Here is a 24,153-nt window from a genome sequence, read left to right on the forward strand (position 1 = left end):
TAGGACAGGAACATTTAATATTATAATAATGACCCTAGAAATTTCTGTAAGACCTGTGCATACCCATAGATGGAAACAAACAGAGGAAACAAATCTTTAGTCTTAGAAGTTGCCTGAAACTGGGTTTGATGTGTGACTAGAGACTAAGACCAAGGTGGTAATTTTAGAAAGCAGATGCCAGCATTCTGCAGGCTCTGCGAGAGGGAGATGTCTGGTAGCGGTGGGTTCACTGCATCTATTAAATCAAACTTAACTTTGTAGGGCTGCTGTGTTATATTCTATGCTTCTCTTTTTAGGCAGAGACAGCTACCTGCAGGTGTTGGTTATGGCTGCGATTTATCAAGCAGTGTATAGAAGAGCTTCCTCTCTCTTCTGCAGGTTACACTCTACCTACGTCAGAAAAATGAGGTAAGTTGTCATCTGATTCTTGTGCACAGTGAGAAGACCAGAGTTTGGCACTCTTGTGTCCACTGTAACAAGCAGCCCTTCCTTAAATCGAAGCCGGGGGTTAATCTTTTAACAGTTCAGCAATAATACAGGAATGCTGTGTGAGCTCTGTAAATGGTAACAGTCAGCATCTCTCCCCTCCCTTCACCACTGATAAGAACTGGTTCTCTCAGGCTGAAGCTTTGTTGATGAATGCCTATGCTTGCTGTCCTAGCTAAAGATCTCTTAAAATACAAGGCGGACTTGAAGTGATGCTACTCACTTTTTAAAATACTACTTCAAACAGTCTGAAAGAAACACATCCTGACAGCCTTCTCCCGACAATTGCTTTTCCCAGCTCAGGCCCTGGCCAGCTTGGTCTTTACCCCTCATGGGGACAGCCTTTTTAGCAGGGCCTGTTGTGACAGAACAAGGGGTAATAGATTTGAACTAAAAGAGTGGAGATTTAGACTAGATAGAAGGAAGAAATTTTTCACACTGAGGGTGGTGAAACCCTGGCCCAGGTCACCCAGAGAGGTGGTCGATGCCCCATCCCTGGGAACATCCCAGGTCAGGTTGGATGGGGCTCTGAGCAACCTGATCGAGTTGAAGATGCCCCTGCTCACGGCAGGGGGGTTGGACTAGATGGCCTTCCAAGGTCCCTTCCAACCCAAACCATTCTATGATTCTATGTCAGTATGACAGGTAGAACACACCCAGCAGTAATGCCTGTAGCCTGACGGGAAGTGTATTCAACATCTGACGTGCTCAGCAGCCTTGCCAACGAGGACTTGAGGCCATCCAGACTGGGGGGATGAGAGGGAAGATCAAGGTTTCCTGCACACAAACGATCAGGTTTATAAAGCAGACCTCCTGGTTTAAGAGACTGATCTTCTCCTATGTCCAAGACTCGAGGTTACCTGTGTGCTAGTAAGAATTGCGATATTTTCTGCCACACAGCACCTTCACTAGAGGCTACAGCCCACCAAAGAGTAGACTCAGCTGTCGAAAACTCCAGAAGCACGTGGAATACACAAAATCTGTACTGCCCATACAGCCCCCCTGCTCTGTGCAAAATAAGTGTGTCCAAATAAGCATAACACAAGTAATCTCAACATGATCTTCAATTAATCTTCCCAATTCTTCTCTCACTGCAGATACTTAAATGAGCTAAAGGAAGATGATAGCCTTTGTAGACAAGCCCAGACTTCAGGAACTTTCTACCTCTTTCACAATTTCTCTCCCTTCCTGCAGAAAGTTGGGAAGAAATATTTGGTACCACAGCTCAGTGCAGCAGGTAAGCAGGTGTCCAGAAAGAAACACCTCCTGGATCACAGAGGTGAAATGTTAGAGTCATGGCAATAAGCCACTGCTTACATGCGGTTTGAAAAATCTATCAAGCTGTGCAGGAACATCCTGGTATATGCAGCACGCTATTTGTTAACACCCGAGGACTATGTAGAGTCAAAACCTTGGAATGCAGACACAAGCTCACGCTCTTCACACACAGATGGTATCAACATATACCCGATCCGCTTTGAGATGATCAGTTTTAAACATTTGGGACCATGCCTTTTGAAGAGAAAGGGCTGGCAGGAAAACAAGCAAGGCCTAACTGACAGAGGTTATTCGGCATAACGCAGGAAAAGTTTTCTTTGAGAGAAAGGTATTGGCTGGTACAGGACAGAAACGGAAAGGACAGCTGCTCCCCAAGCATTACAGCATTTGCATCTTTAGCTTGACATGGTCAGAACTTCCAACAGCTAGGAGGAAAGCTAGATTTTTGGTCTCCATCTGGGTGGGACCACTTGTCTGGTCCCTTCTCTCACAGGAGCACCCTGCCTTGAGCCAAAATTGTGTGTGCCTTGAAGATCCAGAGAGAGCATCATGGTTGTATGAGTTTGTTTTCATCACAGCCTTTTCTTCCCCTTTCCCCCACTGTTTAGAGATGAAGAGGATCCTGGAGAAATTCAAAGAGGCTGAACAGTGGACAGAGAAGTCGGTGCTGATCGGTTGTTCGGACGAGCACGTACCACACTTTGCCCTGGATTTAGGTTGGGATGACTCCTCTTCCATCTGCGTCAGCATCATGTTTTTACTTTACGAAGTTGCGATTTCTACCATCAACCCTTCTCCTTGTCTGCCGTATTGTTTTATGATTTAATATACATTGTGGAAGTTCCTACTGTACACTTAACAGTGACCTAGGGACAAACACACTATAATTACATCATGTTTGATGCACTGAGATGAAGATGCTGCCCAGGCAGCATCCCTAGTCCTTGCTGGGTGAACATTTACTGCCAAAGAGGTCTCGGTTGGGTCTCTGTAGGAGCTGTCGTGAGCGTGGCGGGTCAGAGCCCCAGAACTGCACTTTCTGTTCCTGTGCACGTGTTAGTAAAGGTGGGATGTTGGCAGGTCACTTAGCATTTGGGAATGTTACCACTGATGTGATGTCACTTCCATGGGAACTTCCAGAAATTGTATACCGGAACAATGAAGGGCGTAAAGTTGGGATAATAACTGCAATTTATGAGATCAAAGATTTTTTGTTGTTGTTTTTTTCAAACAGGAGCCTTGGCTAAATCGGTCATTGAGCCTGAACTCAAGGGATCATTTACTGACATACGAAAGGCTCTCTTCGTAGTGGATGAGAAAGATTCTCCTCTGCTGGCTTCGGTATTGTACAGGATTTTTTACTTTAAGAAGCTGCGATTTCTACCATCAACCCTTCTCCTTGTCTCCCATATTGTTTTATGATTTAATACATATTGTGGAAATTCCTACTGTACACTTAACAGAGACCTAGGGACAAACACGCTATAAATTACAGCAGTTTTCCCAAATTTGCGATCCCAAAAGCAAGCTGCAACGGAAAGAGAAACAGACAAGTGGCTTAAACATGACTGCAGTAATTAGCCATTTAGCATCAACCTGGGGTATGTCCAGTGTGAAACATATTGATCTTACCAGTAGTCGCAGCAATCCCAGTTTGCCCTCAGTTTAACAACTATCAGGCTCTAGTTTTCTGTAATCTCCTAGGCAAACTGAATTTCGTGAACGAACTTACTCTTTTAAAACTAGTCACTTTTAAGCTGTTACTCTGCAGATGTCATATGTTTGGAAGTCCTAAGAAAAGACTTGTGTGTGAAAATCATCTGTCCTGACCCATAAATAGAATAGCTCATGTTTCTTTTCCTGCTCTATAATGTTTGCGGTGCTTGGGCTATTTTTCAAGAAGGTGTTCAGGGCTGGAGAGTCCTTAGAATAGTTCACTTCCCATTACTACTCCCATTATATCCCAATAAAAAACAAATCTTCCTCACCTCCCCCAAACATGCTCAAATTTGGAGGCTAAAGCAAGAAGCGTGAAACATCAGTTGCAGAATCCACCATTTCTCAAAGCAGCGCCCATACTTAATTTACCTTTCTGAGGCTTCCAAACAGAATCAGAGTTTATCCACATGGCTGCATGCTGCGGAGAAGGCAGCAGAGTATCATTCAGGGAGACTGCTCTGAATCCTCTCTTTGCCCCGGGCGTAAATAAGATTTGTGTGTCTCTCTCGGTGTTCGCAGGCCCAGTCCCTTCTCCGGTGGCACGATTCCCACCAATACTGTAGCAAAACTGGGCAGCCCACTCAGAAGAACGTAGCTGGCAGCAAGCGTGTCTGCCATGCCAGCGGAATAACTTACTATCCACAGGTGAGCACCGGAACAGCAAAGGTAAGCAACGAGCCGATGGTGCCGGGAGGGGAACCTGTCAAAGGCACTCTGCATGTAGCTGGGTACTTTTTCTATAGCGTTCATCCCGTGACCCCCCACCCCAGCTAGGAAAATTTGCACTTACTGGTTTGGTCTGAACTCCTTGCTTTGCTTTTTGATGCATTTGCTAGATGTTTCCAGTGGTTATCACCCTGGTGTCCGACGGCAGCCGGTGCCTCCTCGTACGACAGCCCTCCTTTCCCCCGGGGATGTACACCGCTCTGTCAGGCTTCTGCGACGTGGGTAAGGCGGTCTCCGATCCAGCGTGGGGGCCTGGGACACGCAGGGCGTGGGGGCAGAACGGTGGGACATCAAGCAAACGCCCGTTCACAGAGGAGGATGGAAACATAGGTGGTATCGGGGAAAAACATATTGGATCTAAATAGATCGATGTCGCCGTTCGGACAGAACTCAAAATAGCTGCATGTATCTGAGGAGAATGAGAATGATGGGTGTGTATCAGTTGCTCTAGTCCCTGATGGTACATACAAGTATAAAACTCCCCAGGGTAAAACCCCGGGTACTTTTTTAGTCCATTTTCTGTCTAGTGCAGTCTGGCTCAGAAAACAACAAACACCTACAGACCTCTCGTTACAGGAGGCAAAATGGCTTAAAAAGGGAAACAATGAAGAGAGGCAGCATTGTTCTGTCCACCAGCTGTATATAGGCAAAGCCAAAAATGCCTTTGATGCCTCTGTTTAAGGGAGGTAAGCCTTGTTGATGAATTTAATTGAGCATCCTGCTGGCAAAGTGTTTCGAGGTCGGCACAGTCGGAACTCCTGCGTGCGCACGTGCGGTCAGGGCTGGAACACCGCAGAAACGAGTGTGGCTTTATTTTCTTTGCCACGGTCTGCTGTCCTGAGGCCAGGCCGTCCTCACCTAACTTTGGTTGTTTCCAGGTGAAAACGTGGAGGAGACAGCCCGGCGAGAGGTGGCAGAAGAGGTGGGCCTGGAGGTGGAGTCACTCCGGTACTCAGCTTCTCAGCACTGGCCCTTTCCCAGCAGCTGCTTAATGATAGCTTGTCACGCGTTGGTGAGAGCACAGCAGGCTGAGGTGAGCAGACTCGGGTTCCCCTGCAGCATTTCACAGCACGCCTTACGTAGAAAAATCTCTTTCGGTCCACAGGCTTCAGTTTGGAGAGCATCAGATCCTCTCTAAATGCAGCTTTGCCATCGGCTTTCTCTACAAGTGAAGAACAAACTATCTTCTTGCAACGTGCCAGATTTTGCACAAGTCACTGTATATATAGAAGCTCAGAGCCCAACACCCCTATATTTTTTCCTCTGAACTTTGCAGAGGAGGTACTCTCTAGTACTAATATCATCTTTGCCATAGAACATGCAGATTCTGCCATGTTAATTACGGTGCTCAGCCACTGGTACTTCGCAGGCCAATGCCGCGATGGAATAGCGCTACCTGATTTGGGGCTTCCCTAAGGAAACCAAGACCTCAAAGCACTGGTGGATAGTAACGTCCTTTCCTGTATTGGCATCAGCGCTTAATTCAAGTGTGGATAAAGCACTCTGAGCATTCTAGCGTAGGATCTTTGTGGGTGCGAGAACAAGCAAGGTACCGCTGCCCGCATTTAGATCTGGTTTAAGGAATTGGTACTCTCTGAATTCTTTCCAGATCAGTATGAACAGCCTGGAACTAGAGGAAGCCCGTTGGTTTGGCCTGGAGGAAATCGTGGAGGGTCTCAAGAGAGAGCCCAGATCTTCAAAGCAAGACGACGGTAGTTTTTTACCCTGGTTGCCCCCCAAACAGGCCATTGCTCACCAGCTGATTTGTGAGTGGGTTAAGCAGCAGACTTCCCAGCCGGCTTAGGCATGACTTCATCGAGTCTGCAATTCTACCGGAAAGCTCGACACAAAAGCTTTCAAAGTTACTGAGGGCAAAGTCTGTGTTACAGTGAGGATAGCACCAGTCTTGCATATCAGATACAGTCTTGCACTCAGATACACAGATCTACGAAGCCCTTTCTAAACTGATCTTCCTCAGACAGTTCCATGTGCAGTGGATCACCTTTGAGATCCCAAGACTTGCAGTAAATGTACAATAAAATTCTTCGTTCCAAAGCATTAAACTTATTGTGACCAGCTGCTGCTGTTGCCCAGCAAGCAACGGAACAGTAAGCCCCTGGCACGTACGTCCCATTTTCCTCCATTTTATCCATCTTGGATGAATATCAAACACACACTTTTTCCAAAAGACAAAAAAAAAAAAAAAAAAAAAAGGACAGCGGCATCTTTCAGTGTTCACATTTATATGGATCTGGAAGAACTATCAAAAAAACAGAAGAAAAACCACTGCCTGTATGCTCTCCCCTTTTTCTGTTTCCCTTCCTAGTCAACCTTCCAGTTTCATATAAAACATCTTTTTTTTTTTTTTTTTTTGCAAATGTTAAATGGGCTCCTACTTTGTTGATATATCTGAGCAACTAAAATTATCTCTAGAGGCACCATTTTCCCCACCAGTAAGACAGTGTTACTCCCATCCCAAGGAAGAGAGAACAGAGCTATCTGGTGGTAGAGAGCAGAAGAGCAAAACCTACATACAAGCATATTAGAAGAACCCAGATAATGCAAAGATGAGAGGACCTGCTGCAAGAAAGGACTGCACTTCCAACACAGAAAAATCCTGAAAGGCAAAATGCCTCTCACCCTGTGCCAAAGTCTGCGGCTTGCCTGGAGAGCTGGTCACGTTTTACCAATGAAGCGGCATCGCTCCTCTGGAGGGAAAGCGACAAGGAAAGCTCAGTAAGAGAGAGAGATGGAAGGATGTTTGATCTGCTGCCGATTCAGGCTGACAGTCCTTGCTGCCGACGTGATCAGAGTTCAAATGCAAAAGACTGCAAAGCCATCAGTACGTGAAGGGGCAACAGGAAGGTATCCTTCACTGCCACCATGAGTATCAATTGCAGGTGAAAGACCTTTTGGGCAATGGTAAAAAGCTGGATTCATGACACCTGAGCAATAAGTATAAAAGGAAGCTTTCTCACACGGTTGAGACATGCTTTTTTTCCTCAGGTTAATTTTACTTTAGGTGGTTGGGAGGGGATTCTTTCAGGCCATGGTAGCATGTGCAGACACCTTTCCAACCCTCACTAACTCTCAGTCAATAAAACCCACATGTCAGAGCATGTCTTTCATGTTTGCAAACTTGACCCGTCAGTCATCCTGGTAAGAATGTACTCTGGTACAGCCACGGGCATTGCTTCCTCCCGGTCCAGCCCAGCCAGACACACCACAGGAGCTCACACACCACTGAACTTAACCGCAACACTCCTGCATCCGGTTTCCTTTGAAACGTGTCTCGCTGCCTCTCTTCATGGTAGTTGCTCCCGTTTTCTCTCCCATCACACCATTTTAACTCCCCAGCATTTCTTTCTTCCTCTCTCATCTCTGGAACCTGCCATTTTCATCTTCTACAAGGAGAAATTTAAGAGGAAAGAAAATAGCTTTGCTTCATTTGTTGACTTCTGTGACTAACCTTTTAAAACAGCTTTAAATGTCGGCATGTTCCTTTTTATTATCAATTAGGAAAAAAGTCTTTTCAATCTACTCCAATACTTCTTTTTGTAGAGCAAGAACATCTCCAAACTAATATTCCCATCACATCTTTTAAAGGTCCTCAAATTTTAAACTGTTTTTAAAAAGTCCTTCATTCATACCCTTTTGACTTAGGTATGAAGCCATAATGGTGGCCTCTATCCCAGAGGTTAAAAAAATGCAGGAATTATTATAGGCAATACACAGCTATGAACAGGACAGAAAAACAAAAGGAGAGACACATTGTTCTCACTTGCATTTGCCCCAGAAATCTGGCTAAAGCCTGAGTAATACTTACTGCAGTCAAGACAGAACATGCCCCCTAAAAGCAGGTGATCTGGAAAAAGAAATGGGCAATTCCTGACAGATGCTACTCCAAGAAAACACAGCAGGGTTTTTCCATGTAAGAGATATCAAGCAGGCAAAAGGGACGTAGCAACACGTTTGTCTCAAAAACACATCTGTTGAATGAATTCTCTTTGGGGACACTTGGCTTGTATAAATCACTGAGACTCCACTGTTTTTAGGGACTGCAAGGGCTTGGGACTTACACCAAGACCTACCACTGAAAAGCAGTCAGCCTGTGACATTACAACCCAGTTGTTTACAAGTATTACCAGTCAGCAGGATACACGGGCAGCTATAAAATAGTAACATTAATTTGTTAATTAATTTGAAATAGCTTTTTGGACAGCCATGCAGGCAGGTTCCGAGCAGCATTCTGCCTACCCACCAAAAGCAGCAGGGCATAAAAGTTGTTTATCTCCAACAGGTGCCAGCAGAGGATTAAAGTAACCAAAGCACATGACACAACTTGTCTATCTCTGACTGAGGGAGCTTAGAAAAATCTTACCTGGAAACGGTGTGGACTGAGAATATTCGTTTCACGTGCTCTGCCGTCACTTTGGGCTGCTCTGCTGCTGCATGTAAAGGTCACATTTTCCTACCCAAAAGGGGTACTGATCCATTGTGAAGGGCAGCAAATCTGACTTCAGCATTACTGCTCCAGAAGGAAGCTCTTGCGTTAAGAAATTACTTCAACCTTAAAACATGCTCTGAGACACATGCTGAATCTGACGTGTAGCCTGAGAAGACATGAGCACTTAATGGAACACCCTGACAGCATAACCACCTTAAAGTCATTTTTCAGGTAATAATTTTTCAAGTAACCATGAGCAGTTCAGCTCTGCAAGAGACAGGTTGTCAGAACGACTTGTAATTACACAAATACAATACCTGTGCTTCAGTCTGAAGCACTGCTGAAATGAATTCAGCAGCCCTAACCTTCAGCTCCCATTTAAAACTTCTTTTCAACTTAGCAACAGATGGCAAGCAGCTGTGTAAGGGGAAAAAATATTGCCAGATGTCATTCATGCAACAATGCATACACCTGGGAATGACTGAGCACCCCCAAAACTACTGCTGTTAAAAAAAAAAAAAGAGAGGCCAGGTTGCCAATCTGGAAATTACTTGACTTGCATTTTCTTTCAGAGCCATCAGTGGTATTTTGTAGACAAGCAGGTACACTCGCTCAGTGATGTCCAGAATCATCATTACCTGGAGAATCTGAAGTTGGCATCAGCCGTCACAAACGTGAGAAAGATCACCGAGGCAGAAACACAAAGCCTCGCCAGCTCCCTCACAGGGAGGGCAGTATTGGCACAGGAACAGAAAATGCTGATACGTCCTTCTCCACCGGTCCTTGTGCTCAACTGTACGTAGCATCTTTTTTTATAGCGTTCTCCACAAAACTTCACATCTAAACAAAAGCCACAGAGAGAAATAGCAGAAGTTAGGAGGCAAGGCAAGGAAGAGATTTTTCAGTAGGATTTGAAGTGATTGGGGAAAAAAAGAATGATACACAGTAAGGTGGTTTTAATGGCAGAAAAAATACCTGCACAAAATTCAGCAACTGCGATGTCTGAACCACAAAAACCTGGAAAGTTTTTATTAGTGGAAGAAAATACGCCTAGTCACAAGGGGTACACAGTAATGATCTGAGGAAACAGGATAGCTAAATATGGCTGCTGTCAGGATGCAGCATGGAGAATGCCAAGATTATACTCCCACACTCTGACTGTATGGCCTTGTAACTCCAGGTAAGGTTAATAACCCTCACCAATTAAAAAAGAGTCTGGTCTGAACTAATTTAGATTAACATCACTGCAGCCATTGGATATCATTACTTCTTTTTCCCATCAAACGATAAAGTCTTTACCAGAAATATCTTATTTTCTGCCTCCTACCTGCAACAGTGGTCAAGTCACCCTTTTTTTTTTTTTTTTTTAAATAAACTGACCTTTATCTTCACATCAGCTTTGCTCTTCAATTCACATCCTTGTGTGCTTGCAAAATTGTGAATATCCATCTGGGTGTGTTGACCCGCTTAAGTGCGGGCTCTATTCCAAACAGCAGTCCACACTTCACACAGAGTAACACACAATGCGATATTCTTCTGCCTCCGTTAATTACTTCGCTTCTTAGCTACCTGCAAGTTGTTCATGACACCCTTTTCCATGACATTGCACTCCACGAGACAGTTTCCTTGCCTGGAAGCATAGCCAGCAGGTGTTCCTACATCTGCCTGCTGTTTCTATCCTGACACAGGACAAGTTGTGTTTGCTGTTCCGGTCATGATTCAGTTTATCTTGTTACTGTATGTTACTGGAAGAACTCAATCTCAGTTATTTGCCCTGAGAGCACAGTTTTGCTGTTGAATTAATCATCCACTACTGGCACCTGGAATCTGTAACAGGAGACCTTCTCCAGCCTCACGAGGTGGCCATAGGTTCCTCAGCTGGTGGCTGAGGAGCACACTTGATGTACATCAACTAAGGTGATGTTTTAGGCTTCACACTCCTGACTTTTCATATTTTTGAGCAATTCACCTTTTTCAGTAGCTCTGTATTCTGCTGTTTAAGCTGAGAACCCCACTGCCCTCCATGGTGATATTTTCTTAGAGGAACAAACAAAGTTGGAAAAAGAAAGAAATAGCCTTCTTAGACCTGCCAGAACAGATGCTCTTGTGTTGCATTCCAAAGACGTAGATGGCAAGAGGGAGGGCAGCTGTTGCTGCAGCCTCCACAGGGATCCACAGCATCCCAAGGGATCCCGAGGTGGCACAGAGGGCCTGCCCTGACTTCTGCTGCTATTAAAAACAAAATCCAGTTTCTCATAGGAGTTAGATAAGTAGCTACAGCAGGAACTGCGCCAACATTCATAAAAAAAAATGCATTTCCAACCACTGCAACTAAGACATGCCCTGGAGAGAACTTAGCCCCATCCTGCAGTGTAAGAAAGGCAAGGCAGGAGGCAAGTGTCATGCAGGGAGGTGATCTTTCATGGCAACAGGAGGGGGCTGACATCCACTTACACAGCAAGGATGCTGAGAACAGCTTCTTTGCAGAAGATTGATGTAAGCACAGGGACTTCAAATAGCAGGTAGCATCACTGACACCAAACTGCACCTGAACACAGCCAGCTGTAGGTAAATACCACTGCTCCTGACCCATACTTCCTCCCCACTGACCAGACAGGAGTTAGACTCATGCTGAAAACATTGCCAGCCTGTGGGCTGCTGACTTCTGAGATGAACTGCACACCCTCCATTAATACAGAGAAAATAAAGACCCTCTTTCTTAGGCTCCTCACTATTCCATAAAGCTGGTCAGTTGAAAGAGTGGCAACAGCGAAACTGCCCAGGTGTTTTTTAACAAGTAAAAGGTCTCTGCTGTCCCCTGGGATTAGTTTCAACCTCATACATGAAAGATGAAAGACCCATTATTTGTTTTCTTGCGTGAAACGTATCAGTTAACAACTATGTCACTCGAAACTAGAGCTACAGGGGTCAAGCCACAAACAAGAAAACTACATTTCTGGGAAGGGTCAGAAGTTCTAGGATAAACAAGGCTGTACAAAAGGCAGATGCTCAAGCGAGCAAAGTGAGTAAATTGTGCTGGACTGCAGTTCTAGTTAAACTAATTTAGAATATAATGGAAACTTTGATAAGCAACCTGCTGAAAGGGAACCACACTGCACTTGTCTTCTCTAATTAATTCCATCAGACTTCCTTCACTAAAAATACTCTTTCAAAATTAAAAGCAGAAACCCCTCATATGTCACTTCAAAGCAGTCGAAGAGGTAGCATGGAAATCCTTAATTCTTCAACGGCAATTTCTCTAGTGAGCAGTTCCAGAGTCTTGAAGATCTTCGCTGTGAAGCTGCTAAACAAATGTAAATAGTTGGAATAAGTACAGCCTCACAGAAATAACAGTCCAATTGATGGAAAAGATTATCGAGGAACCAAGACCAGCTGAAGTGCTGCCAAAAGAGCAGCTTTGTTCTGAACATTAGCTTAGAAGTTTTCTTCACATACTACATTAGAAGAGTCCTTTGATCTATCTTGACCTTTTGTATAGTACAGGCCACCAGAGAGTTTAAATGTGATCATGTTCTTGAAACTAAATTTTTTTTTGAAGTAGCTAAACTTGATCTAACTACTCATCAGTGGAGAATTTTATGTAGCTTCAGTGTTAATTACCTTCCCTGTTAAAACATAAACACTTTTAAAGGTTCAAGGACATCTGTTTTCCACCACTAACTGCTGGCCATCCTTGTCTGCTAGATTCAAGAACTCCGGTTACCCCAGTTTTTCCAGTGTAGACTTGTCTACTTCAATCCCAATCCACCTCACCTCTCTGCAGTTCAAAATCCTTGAACTTGAGCGACATCTTTATACTTCCTAATTCTTGTTGTCCGTCTCTAATCCCCCTCCAACTCACCAGTACTCTCCCTAAACTGTTGACAAAGCAACTTATACAGCACCGACGGAGGACAAATATGGAAGTAGCATAGCCATCATACCCTTCATCCACATTCCTTCCATGCATTCACGTACAGAATCTCCTTCTTTATGATATGGTACTGAAGCATTTTACAGGATATTTATCGTTTGCAAAACCAAACAAAAATATGGAAGAAAAAAACAACCCATGAGCATAGATCAGTAGGGGAGGTAGCAAGCAAGTATTTGTTGTACGTTGCCAAGGTCTCACAAATTTCAATGAAACTATGCCACTGTGTGACTTTCAAAGAATTTTCTATGCATTGGTCAGACTCCGTTGGCATGGCAGTCAAATACTGCAACTCATCATCCCACAAGTGTCCAAGTCCTATATGGAAGTCCAAGTCCTTTGTGAGTTAAAATAATGCCAACACTTAACATGCAAACAAATTAAAACAAAGACTTCAACTAAATGGGCTCCAAACCTTAAGACTAATAATAATATCAATAATTATCAAAAATAACAACAACAACAATTTAAGAATAATAATTCAGCCCTTGAAAAGCAATTAGGAATTACTTCAGGATCAATCAGGCTTTTGTATCACTGAATATTATTTTTCTGAATATTAAAAAAAAAACAAACCACAGGAAACAAAAACTCAGGTCAATGAGCTTCTCTCCTACCAGTTAAGACACCTGATTAATTGTGGTGTGGAAGAAAAAATAAAGACTCGACTCATAGAAACAGAGCCAGAAATCAAGAATTTCTACATATTTTATTTCAAAATTTTCCTGTTAAAACTGAGTCTTCATATCTAGAATAGATTTTTCATTCCATGTGAAAGCAACATGCCGAATGCCTTCTAGCTACATTTTCACTGAAAAACAAAATTAAACTGTTCAGGCTGGCCTCATATACAGCTCCCAACGTGCTGGCACGATACCAACATTCAGCAATAACGGAATTCAAAGAATGCCCAATTATGAAAGTGCTTTAACTCCAAGAACTTCCGATACTGCACTGAGGAAGTTATGAATACCTTCAAAGAAAAAAAAACAAACCCAAACATCTCCAGTAATCAACTTGTATTTCTGCTTTTATTTAAATAAATTCAAAAAAATACTTATAGCCAAAATTTACATACTCAATCCAATTACTCTTCAAATCGTCCTGGTTAATAAAAAAACAGCTGCTTACAGTAATTATCAGAGGTTCTTACAACGAAGCATTGTACTTTTGGAAAAGTGATTAAGTGTCTGCTGAACATTTAACCAGCATTCCCAAATCCACAACAAAACACTGTTCGTGTAACATGGTGTTCCTCCACCTCCCCGTGAAGGCAGGAGCATTTCCAGAACGTGAACTGCTTTCCAGATATTGAAACCACCTAGTTATGGGTAAAAGGACATTTTAGAAATATGGCAAATTGGAGCGCTGATTTGAAAAACTGAAGACAGGTTTTATAATAAGTTTCATTCAAGTCACAACATCACTTTTCAGTTTTTTGAAAACACGTTACCACTGGAAAAAACCTATTTTTATCCACGACAGAATCCAATCAGATGGCTTTTGCAGGTAAATTCACTTTGCATCTTTAAAGTCACACATAACTAATGCATAAAATGCTTTAAATTCAAACCTTTTGTCTCTTCTTCCCAATACTGCTAGTCTTTCTGTACTTCATTTCTCAATCAGTCACGTCTTCTGAATTAAGAGAGTCTTTTATTCTGTTGCTCCTTTATTAGAGCCAATATGATCTGCATTTTCAGGTAAATACACTCCCATGCTCTGTAAAATGTTAGAGGTGGGTCCTGCCAGTCCAGACTGAGCACTATAGGATTCAAGCAGGTTAGCTACTAGGTTCATATCCACATCAACTGGTGTCAACTCAGTATCTTCAGCTCCAGATTCAGGGCCACCACTCTGAGACGTAGTTGCATTAACAGAACTTGCCTATAGTAAGTATAAAAAGAAAGTTTTACCAAATTTTATACACTGGTTTTAAAAAAAAGACAAACCACAAGAGAAAAGGAATGAGGAAACAGTTCTGCAGCCAACAAAGTTCAGTACGTTCCACACTGTCTTGACAGACAGGAATTTAGTCACCAAATGCTCATGCCAGTTAAAAATCATCACTTTCCATTATACAGATTAAGTTCCAAGAGAAGGACAGAGAGGGTTATTGAGGCCTGGCTCAGTTTCCTATGGGAGTAATCTACTACAGGAACTCAAGAAGTCAAGCTTCAGCTGCCTGCCTTACTACTAAAACAGGGTAAAACAGGGAAATGCAATAAAGTCTTGGAAACGATGCGCAAGCTAAAGCTTAGCGCCTTTTTTTTTTTTTTTTTTAACTCTTCCCCCCCCCAACCATACCATGGTGCAACTGCAGCACATTTTGCTTGCATGTGGGATTACTTTTTTTTTTTTAGCAATTAGATAGCACATGATCAGAAGACAGAAGTTTTGGATCACATTACTCAGAATGAACAACTTTAGCATATTCCCTCTTTCCTACTAAAGCTCTCAAAACTATTATGTTACAAACTAGAGCTCAAGGCATACTCACCCCTTTCTTTTGGGTGGTGAAACTTTTACCAACATTGGTACATGCCAGTTCACGGTCCATCTCATTCATGTATGACTTGAGACTGCCTATGAGCTCATTAGGCGATACCTTCTGGTCTTGCCTTTGATTTTCAGCACCTAAGTCTTCATCATCCTCATCTGAGAAGTCAAACTCCTCCTCTTCATCCAGATCATCAGAATCCAGCTCTTCCGAGTCTGCCCCTGTGTATTATTTTGGACCAGTACAGACAGCAAACAAATTAGTGCAGTGCCCATGGGTGATCAGAAAACCCAGGGAAGCCAAATAACCATGAGAAGTTCTGACGAAAGAAATAAGCAATCTCACCTAAAATTCTGTCCAACGCTTTTGTAAAAGAATCTACGTCAAAGGTAACATGGGATTCATCAGATGACCTGAAATATACAAATATTTTTAAATAAATAAAGCTTTTATGCTTGCATAAACCTGACACAGGCATAAACCATACGGCATACTGATTTCTCTCAAGCCTAGATTAAATAAAGTTGGGACATTTGAACTGATGGTCTTGGAAGCACTTAAAAGTCTGAGGCCTGTATGAATTACAAATGACAGCACGTGGAAGAACTCCTGACATGAAGGAGAAAAGAAAACCAACAACTTTAATTGTTTGTCATGTACTTGAAGGCAAAATTGTACTGAAGGCAACCAAAACAAGCATGCCTCAATCCTTCAGGAACAAAGTGGTCACGTTGTACCTCAGACAAAGATTTAAAAAGCTGAGAATCTCTGATGTCTCCTGCCTAGAAAGAAAACTGAAGGTTTTATTCTGGTCTCTCGTAAAGCTCAGTGGTTTATCTTTTTTTTTTTTCCTTTTTTTTTTTTTTTTCTTTTAAATAGCTAAAAAACCCTACATTATAGCTCAGACACTGACACTAGTTAAAAAGGATCAAACAGTTAAGAGCATAAATTGAGTAGACCCCTATACACTCGATACAGCTTACACAGCATTATTTTCTCAATACTAAAGCTATTAAAAAGAACCTGGACAACATGCTACTACCCAGCTCCTTGTTTTTTAAAATTAAAGGCCTGTCTGCACAACATTCATACACACACTTTCTTAACTCCAGCAATTAATCTAGTGGCATTCTGCTGTTGTCTACATAGTTAAGTACCTCCAGTTAGCACTTTTCTTCCACTCTCGGGAACAATGAGAGGGTTCCACAGTGATTCTTCTCTCCTGTACAGTGTGTTTCAGCAGTATATTCAAAATACTAATCTACAGGAAATCTAAATACAGCTGTACCACAAAAATCAACAGTCTTAATTCAGAGAGACAGATTCCCTCAACTAAAGTTTCATTTTTATTTCTGCACAGCCTCACCAGAAGCATCTGGTGAATGGAGTTAAATTCATTCCGTTGGCGGCCAGTCACAAGCCATGTTCCCCAGGGCTCAGTTTTGTGGCCTGTCTTAATATTGATGATCTGGATGAGGGGATCAAATGCTCCCCCAGTAACTTTGCAGATGACACCAAGTTGGGTGGGAGTGTTGATCTGCTGGAGGGCAGAAGGCTCAGCAGAGGGATCTGGACAGGCTGGATCGACGGGCAGAGGTCAACTCTATGAGGTTCAACAAAGCTCAGTGCTGGGTCCTGCACTTGGGTCACAACAACCCCATGCAACGCTACAGGCTTGGAGAGGAGCGGCTGGAGAGCTGCCTGGCAGAAAGGGACCTGGGGGGGCTGGTCGACGGCGGGTGGAGGGTGAGCCGGCAGCGCCCCCAGGTAGCCAAGGCGGCCAACAGCGTCCTGGCCTGTATCACCAATGGTGTGGCCAGCAGGAGTAGGGCAGGGATCGTGCCCCTGTACTCGGCACTGGTGAGGCCGCACCTCGAATCCTGTGTTCAGTGTTGGGCCCCTCACTACAAGAAGGACGTTGAGGTGCTGGAGCATGTCCAGAGAAGGGCAATGAAGCTGAAGCTGGTGAGGGGTCTGGAGAACAACGAGCTCTGTGAGGAGCGGCTGAGGGAACTGGGAGTGTTTAGTCTGGAGAAGAGGAGGCTGTAGGGAGCCCTCATCGCTCTCTACAACTACCTGAAAGGGGACTGTGGTTAGGTGGGTATTGGTCTCTTCTCCCAAGTAACCAGCGACAGGACGAGAGGAAATGGCCTCAAGTTGCACCAGGGGAGGTTTAGATTGGAGATTAGGAAAAATTTCTTTACAGAGAGAGTGGTCAAGCATTGGCACAGGCTGCCCAAGGAGGAGGGAGTCACCACCACTGGAGGTGTTAAAAAAAAAAAAAAAAGGTGTAGACACAGCACTTCGGGACATGGTTTAGTGGGCATGGTGGTGCTGGGCTGATGGTTGGACTTGATGACCTTAAAGGTCTTTTCCAACCTTAACGATTCTGTGATCTCAGAAGTCTGAATAGTTAGTCCTTCATGGTAGAAAAATTTCAGCACAAATAAACTTGAGATGTACATTTTAATATCAGTGCTAAGAACTATGGTAATTAACAACAGTAAGCTTTCAACTTAAAAGGGTTAAAAAAAAAAAAAATTAAAACCCCCACAAAACCAAACTAAGTGCTTGGAAAAACTACGTGCTGGAAGATAGCGCAACTTCCAGCATTTTTACCTGCTCCAGTGCCAGAGTGGTCACTAAGCTGGTTTAAAAGCAACTACATACTAACTACTAATATGGTTTTTTTTTCAGGCCTCTGCTGAGTAGAACACTTCCAAACTTTGATTCTCTGCATTACAGAATCAACCAAAGGGCCGCTGCAGAATGCAAACACATTCTGCACCAGACACCAAACTTACCATGGCATTTCTGCTCCTTCATGCGTTGAGACTTTGGATACAAAAGCCTTCATACTTTCAGCAACTGCTTCCAAGTCATATTTCTGCTCTTCCTCATTTGAGGAAGGAAGAGGCTCATTTCTTGCCTCCTTCAGCATCTGATCTAGGTCATCTGGTGTAATGTCCAGCCAACTGTCATCTGAAAGAATATAGGACATCCTTGTTATTCTGCACAAGTCTGTCACCCTACAAATCCCAATCCAGACCGCTGAGAGTACTGCTAGCATTTTGCAGCTTACTTCTGTACTACTAAGTTTTCATGCTGATACCGGATAACACAGGGTATAAGGCAGTGAGAGGCTGAGAAAAAAAGAGTTCATATTTCGTTTTTCTGACTTTTTTTTTTACTACTTTAAAACTCTGCTTCACATGCAGATTCAAACTAGCAGATATTGTTCTACTCACAGATGATCCTTCTGCCACTAAATGAAGGAAGAAAAGGCTTATGCTATAAAGGGAGAGCAATCCCACCTTCGACTGTGATAATTAACATTGAATGTTGGATTTGTGAGCTACTGCTTCATTCAGAAATACAGATGTGACCTGTACTCCACACTGGCAACAACTACATTTCTGTCAAATGAGTTAAAAGACTCTATTATATAAAGGTTACGCTGGTCTTACATTGGCATCAGGGTAGACCAGATAGTAATAAACTTTGTTTTGTCAGGACAGAAATTGGTTTATTATTATGAAATGTTTAAATACTTTCTGTCTGGTAGACAGTTGACACAAAGTACTTGATCCGGTGTAAGTGTGCATGGTGTTCCCCATCTAGCAGTAGCAAACCAGAAACTGGATTGCAGATCTTGCCCATTCACAGCCCCAAACTTTGTGGCTTATGCAAATGAACCGGTTGCCTCAATCTTAAACGACAGCCGATGAATGACACCTCTAGCAGTCACAGGATAGGAGACAAACTAAGTAGCTTGCACCAGAGACTGACATAGTGCTGTGAACATTCACCCCCTCCCCCCACAAATAATCACTTGAGATACAAGTAAGAGTCCACCCCCCCCATCCTACTCACCATCCTCTGGAGGAAGACAAGCTGCTTCTTTTTCAAATTCCTTCAAATCAATGGTTGTTGTCTGTAGCAACGTCAAGATTTCATCACCTGGGCTCACTTCAACAGAGCTAGAAGAAAAAAAAATTCAAGTTACTGAAATGGATTTTTACTAGTATTACAATGCCAATGGCATCACACACTCTACATGCAGGTTTTCACTCAAGTTCCTCGTTATTCCTTCTGTGCAGATACATCAAAAAGGTAAGTGAATTTTGGGGAAGTACCAGAATACTACACAGATAGTATTAGCCAAAACAAGACACAGTCAATTACTGTAATTCTTTGTCAATGGCTCCAAAGCCCATTTATCATGTTTCCTTTGTTCTTTATATTTATTTTTGTCTTGGTAAACATTAGAAATGCCAGATCGCAAACAGCACAGACTGCAACTTCAAGCAACTAATAGTCAAGATATTATGAGTTGGCAGATATTTCTGTAATGAGCCTCAGATATTTTTGTAATGATTTCTTTTTTGGATTTGATCTTTTGAAGAAATCTACAGCCAGATGCCTGTTTTGAGTAAAGGAGACAGATTACTCTGTATTTATTATTCACTGGAATTGCTTTTCAATGAAACTTGTAAACATTTTCTATAGCCAACCAACAAAATAATGCTTTTCCGTCACCTCTTAACCCACTTGGAATAGCTTAGCATTTTACAAAACCAAGATAAATAGTTACTCAGGCAATAACTTCTACGCGTAGAGAGTGCTCTAGAGTAATTCATAGCCATATGTCCTAGCTACAGCACCTATGTTAAGTGTACAATGGAGAAAAAGGTTCACGGTTTTGGTAACAAGTGTTAAAAAAGCTTAGTTAAAGTACTTATAGGTCCTGTGTATGATTATTCATGAATTTCAACTAGCTCTTACCTTTCTGGCTCGGTAACTGATTGCTCGAAGTAGTCTTCAGCCATATGCAACAGTTCCAAGTACTTAGCAGATCCTTCCATTTCTCCCTATTTAATGCAAGTCACAAATACGAACCTAAATAATTCTCCCTCCCCCTCCTTTTCACAGTCAGGCTGCATAACAATATTTGTCACACAGAAATTTAGAGCTGAGAAAAATCAAAGCAAGTAATACTGACTTGCAGTATATACTTGGAACAAAATACAGGGAATGGGCATAAGGTGCTTTCACAGTCAGTCAGGTATGAATTAAAGACTTATGCTGCAGTATCATATGGTGTACACTAAAACCAATCAAAGACAATACTATGACTCCCACAATAGGGTGAATTTACCATGCCCAGATTACAACTGTACAGGAATTGTGAATAAATCTCTTGGTGTTTGAGAATCACCTGCAAAAGTGGCATTGCAGTACTGTAAGAACATTCCCCTTTTCCTGTATTAACCTACGCATTTTGATAGAGTTGTCCAATTTTAAAACCTTCAAGTACATACTCAATTTATGTCCAATTTATAAACTTCAAATAAGTATTCAAAGGCATCTTTAAAAAAACAGAATACAAAACAAAAAAAAACAAACCCAGAAAAAACACACAAGAAAAAATACACTTACATGGGCCCAAATGGGTCCATGGGTGCTAAGGACAGATCTCTCAAAATATTTAATTCTAGAGGCATGTAAATGAAATGGAAAACAGTGAAAACTGTTATACTGACACACAACCATATTGTGGTTTCCTTTATTCAAGCATATTTCCCCTTTCTTTAGATGAATGAATTCATCCCCAAATCCTACTTTTTCCTTTTTAATTTCCAACATAAACCGAGTGATTTCAAAGGAGAACAAACTGCACATATCTCCTTTAAAGATACTCATTCATTCATTTTCCACAGACAGAAGCATTAGATTCCTTGCCCTGCTGTAACTACTCATAAGAGTTCAAAAGCTAAAACAAGTTTTTCCTTCAATGTTTAAAACACACGCACACACACTACTTCACCTTGAAATAATTTTTTTCCTTCAGGCTCCTGAGGAATCTCTCCCACAGGGGACCACTTAGCACATTTCTCTTGGAATCAGGAGATACTTTACTGCACTTGGAGCACAAAATTTCAAAGCCATGAGCCTGTGTAAGAGATGCAACAACAAGAGGTTCTCAAGTGCGCCTTTAAATGACTGCATGAAGACCTCACCTTCACTGAGCTCCTGATGCTGCCATTTGAGAAGCAGGTGCCAAACCCAATTAGATGTCAAGTAGCAGTATCTTGCTTTGGAAGTTGGAACCTGTCTTTCTACAGCAATAATGGATCATTTTGACTTTGCAAAGTTTGTCTACATGGGCAAGTCACTGCAAAGCAACCTAGAAGACAGATCTATAGTGCACAAGCTACACCGCACATAAGCATGAAGACTTTACCTGTACCTAGGAATCTATGCTGAACTGCAAACTTGCCTGGCCTACACATTTTGTGGATGCAAACAGGCTGCACTGAGGCACAAGTTTCTGTAAAGGAAATTTCAGAAGAGAAAACTTGGATTCTACATTTCTACTTGCAGCAAGGTCCCAGGGCACACAACTCAGATGTCACCTACTATGAAGGTAACTGTGACCTGTAGGCAGTTTAAGGTCTAGATTGCTCTGTGCAGCAAAGATGCACTGTAACGAGCTCTACAGGCCTTGTGCCAAATGGAATGTGCAGGACAGGGCCATGCACTCTGGTACCTGAGGCATGGCATGTGAGGTTTTGATGCAGCTTACGTAAAGCTCTAAACTGAAATACAAATTTAGTCCACAGAAACATCTCCATACACAAAGGCCATAAACCGCAACTTAGAACTTGACAGGATGTGCTGCTTCAGCCAGAGGCTAAAATAAATCTCATCTGTCCTGAGATGGAAGCTATTTTCCATCTTGCTTAAGGGAAAATTAACTGGGTTTAATATCAGTTCAGCTATGGTCATACAAAAATGTAAATCCTGGTTTGGAGAGTTTCTAGGGGTGGAAATACAAGAGTGCTCTATTCTGTAAAAGAAAACTCCCATGATACTGTACTTCCAGAATAATGATAACTGCAAATTTGCTCACATTTTTCTGTACAAGCAGACAACTTACAAGCAAAGTGTCACTTCTCAGACATCTATAAACAAGCAAACTAAACAGACTAAGTACAAAATGCATAAAAAAATAATTACCAGTTTCATGCCCAGTTCATAGGCTTTGTATTGAGGGTGAGAGGGGAGGGGCAGTGTGTATCCACTGCGTCTGTCTGGAACAAACTTCTGCTGCACCAGTTGTGCATATAAACACTTTGTGAAAGTAACCTGAAAAAGCCAGAGCAAAAGAAAAACCACTCATTACAGCGTGACTGTGTTGTGTACAGACATCAACTTCCCACCAGTGCCCTCTAAATTTTGTTTTAAAGCACCCATACTACAGACAATACCTGAGTTTGTATTCAAAACACATCTTAGACACATCTGCCTACAATATATTGCTTTTCAGATCTTACAAAGTATATTCCAAGTTGACCTCTGTAAATAAACATGAACTTCATTCAGTTTAAAGACATTAAAAAAAAATCCTCAGTATTCATGCCAACAAGGTATAATTTGAAAAATGTAAGGGCTCTTCTCAACTAATGAAACCAAAGCTGAGGCTTCAAAAACAGCCTAGAAGTCTAAAATTTGACTCCCAGGCTTATTTTCAGGAGTCTAGGGGTATAACTCTGTAACGCAAACATATCAGATAGAATACTGTTTGGACAATGCTCATAAACCACTCCATAAAATAGCTTTTGTAGAGCTGCGCAAGCACAGCCGAGATGGTGAAAAGCCTTGGAATGAACAGCTAGGGGTAGTTAGGAGCAACTCCTTATGTCAGCTGGCAGTGCTGTCAAACTGCTCTGATCACAGAACTGGATCAATTTACCTAGCAAGCATTTCAGCAGAGGAACTATTAGCAGTAATCTCTGATTTCAGAAAGACTTATCTCATAATCAGCCATTTGAAAGTCTAGCCGTTATCAATCTGAAGGCAGAAAAGCTATTAACATAATGAACTGGAAATTCATGTCTAGTGTCAAAAGAAAAAAATCAGAAAGCATGGTATTTTATAAATGAAATCCATACATATAAAAATATACATACATCTAAATATATATATGTATGTATCTCACTTGACCACAGAACCTCCATCAGTTACAGAACTTAATTAAGTGACAAATTGCATCAGAAGGATCACTTACTACAGTCATCACACGCTCATCTGGAGGGAAAGTTTGAAAAGAGCGACATGCTCGTAAGTCTACAGGATCTCGCAGGTAAAAGGCCTGGACCGCCGCAGCCACCAACGACGGGCGCTGCCTCAGCACTGCCACGATGCCTGCCGGAAGGTAGCAGTGGGCCCGGTGAAACGAGGCCTGAATTTTCTCAGGATACCTGTATCAGACAATAGCAGCATAGCGTATTAAGTGTATTGCAAGCCCAAACCACTCCTTTTTAATTATTATTGCCATTTGCACTTTAATATCAATCTATATTATGGACCAAGTGCAAGGAGATTATTCTAAGCTAAAGTTAAAACCCAGCTAATGTAACACCTGGAATGTCCAGCTACACATTACCCTTCACCGCATGAAGTGTAAATGTCACCTGGCTTGCGCTGTCAAATCCTTGCAGAAAAAAAAAAAAAAGTTACAGTGCTGAACACACCAGTGACAAGCTTACGCTCTCAAAATCGTGCTGGTTCTATGTTTTAGTTCGCAATCCTCCTTCTGCCCCCCGCAAAGGGCTCCTAAAGACTCACAGAACTTTCAGATTCTTCAGTACAAGAAGGATGTGAAGGAAGAATAACTTGTCATTCTCGGGTGTGGCATCATAGCAGTGAACCACTTCCAGAGCCCCCAGGTAACACTACAGCTTACAGGACATTGGTCCCCCTCTTTAGAAGAATGCCACAGAAAAACCTCAAGCTGGTGGCTTCTGAGAAGGAAGCAACCTGATTACATTTAACAGGAAAATGACCAAACACAAAAGAAAGAAAGTACCACAGACAGCCCAGAATCAGAATTTACTGTTGCAGAAGACCAAAATAATACACCCACATACCCACTGATGCGTTTATACACTGCTGTTCTAATGGGTTCTGCAGCCAGGAACTCCTCCGAACGGGTGGATAACAGCGTTAACGCCTGCGAGATTGTTGGACTGGCAGCAGATAGGTCACATTCCTCCTCCT

The 24,153-nt window shown here is 42.4% G+C and overlaps 2 protein-coding genes across 2 annotated transcripts in view; one reads left to right on the forward strand and one right to left on the reverse strand.

The window, feature by feature from the left end:
• Positions 1 to 325: 325 nt before the first annotated feature.
• Positions 326 to 6,013, forward strand: NUDT13 (nudix (nucleoside diphosphate linked moiety X)-type motif 13). The gene is made up of 8 exons (XM_010293943.1): positions 326 to 408; positions 1,584 to 1,723; positions 2,373 to 2,480; positions 2,999 to 3,105; positions 4,003 to 4,128; positions 4,320 to 4,431; positions 5,088 to 5,242; positions 5,819 to 6,013. The coding sequence occupies exons 1-8, from the start codon at positions 326 to 328 to the stop codon at positions 6,011 to 6,013; spliced, it is 1,026 nt and encodes a 341-aa protein (XP_010292245.1).
• An 8,233-nt stretch (positions 6,014 to 14,246) lies between these two features.
• Positions 14,247 to 24,153, reverse strand: part of ECD (ecdysoneless homolog (Drosophila)) — a gene marked incomplete at its 5' end in the record, with an annotated part of 11,788 nt that continues 1,881 nt past the window's right edge. The window contains 10 exons of the mRNA XM_010293955.1: positions 14,247 to 14,477; positions 15,091 to 15,311; positions 15,436 to 15,503; positions 17,895 to 18,072; positions 18,964 to 19,070; positions 19,876 to 19,961; positions 20,918 to 21,043; positions 22,111 to 22,239; positions 23,162 to 23,354; positions 24,024 to 24,153. The exon at positions 24,024 to 24,153 is cut by the window's right edge and continues 76 nt beyond it. Of these exons, the coding sequence (XP_010292257.1) occupies positions 14,247 to 14,477; positions 15,091 to 15,311; positions 15,436 to 15,503; positions 17,895 to 18,072; positions 18,964 to 19,070; positions 19,876 to 19,961; positions 20,918 to 21,043; positions 22,111 to 22,239; positions 23,162 to 23,354; positions 24,024 to 24,153 (1,469 nt within the window). The remainder of the gene's footprint in view (positions 14,478 to 15,090; positions 15,312 to 15,435; positions 15,504 to 17,894; positions 18,073 to 18,963; positions 19,071 to 19,875; positions 19,962 to 20,917; positions 21,044 to 22,110; positions 22,240 to 23,161; positions 23,355 to 24,023) is intronic.

The sequence above is a fragment of the Phaethon lepturus genome, unplaced genomic scaffold (genome assembly GCF_000687285.1).
Source record: "Phaethon lepturus isolate BGI_N335 unplaced genomic scaffold, ASM68728v1 scaffold36410, whole genome shotgun sequence".
Lineage (NCBI taxonomy): Eukaryota > Metazoa > Chordata > Aves > Phaethontiformes > Phaethontidae > Phaethon > Phaethon lepturus.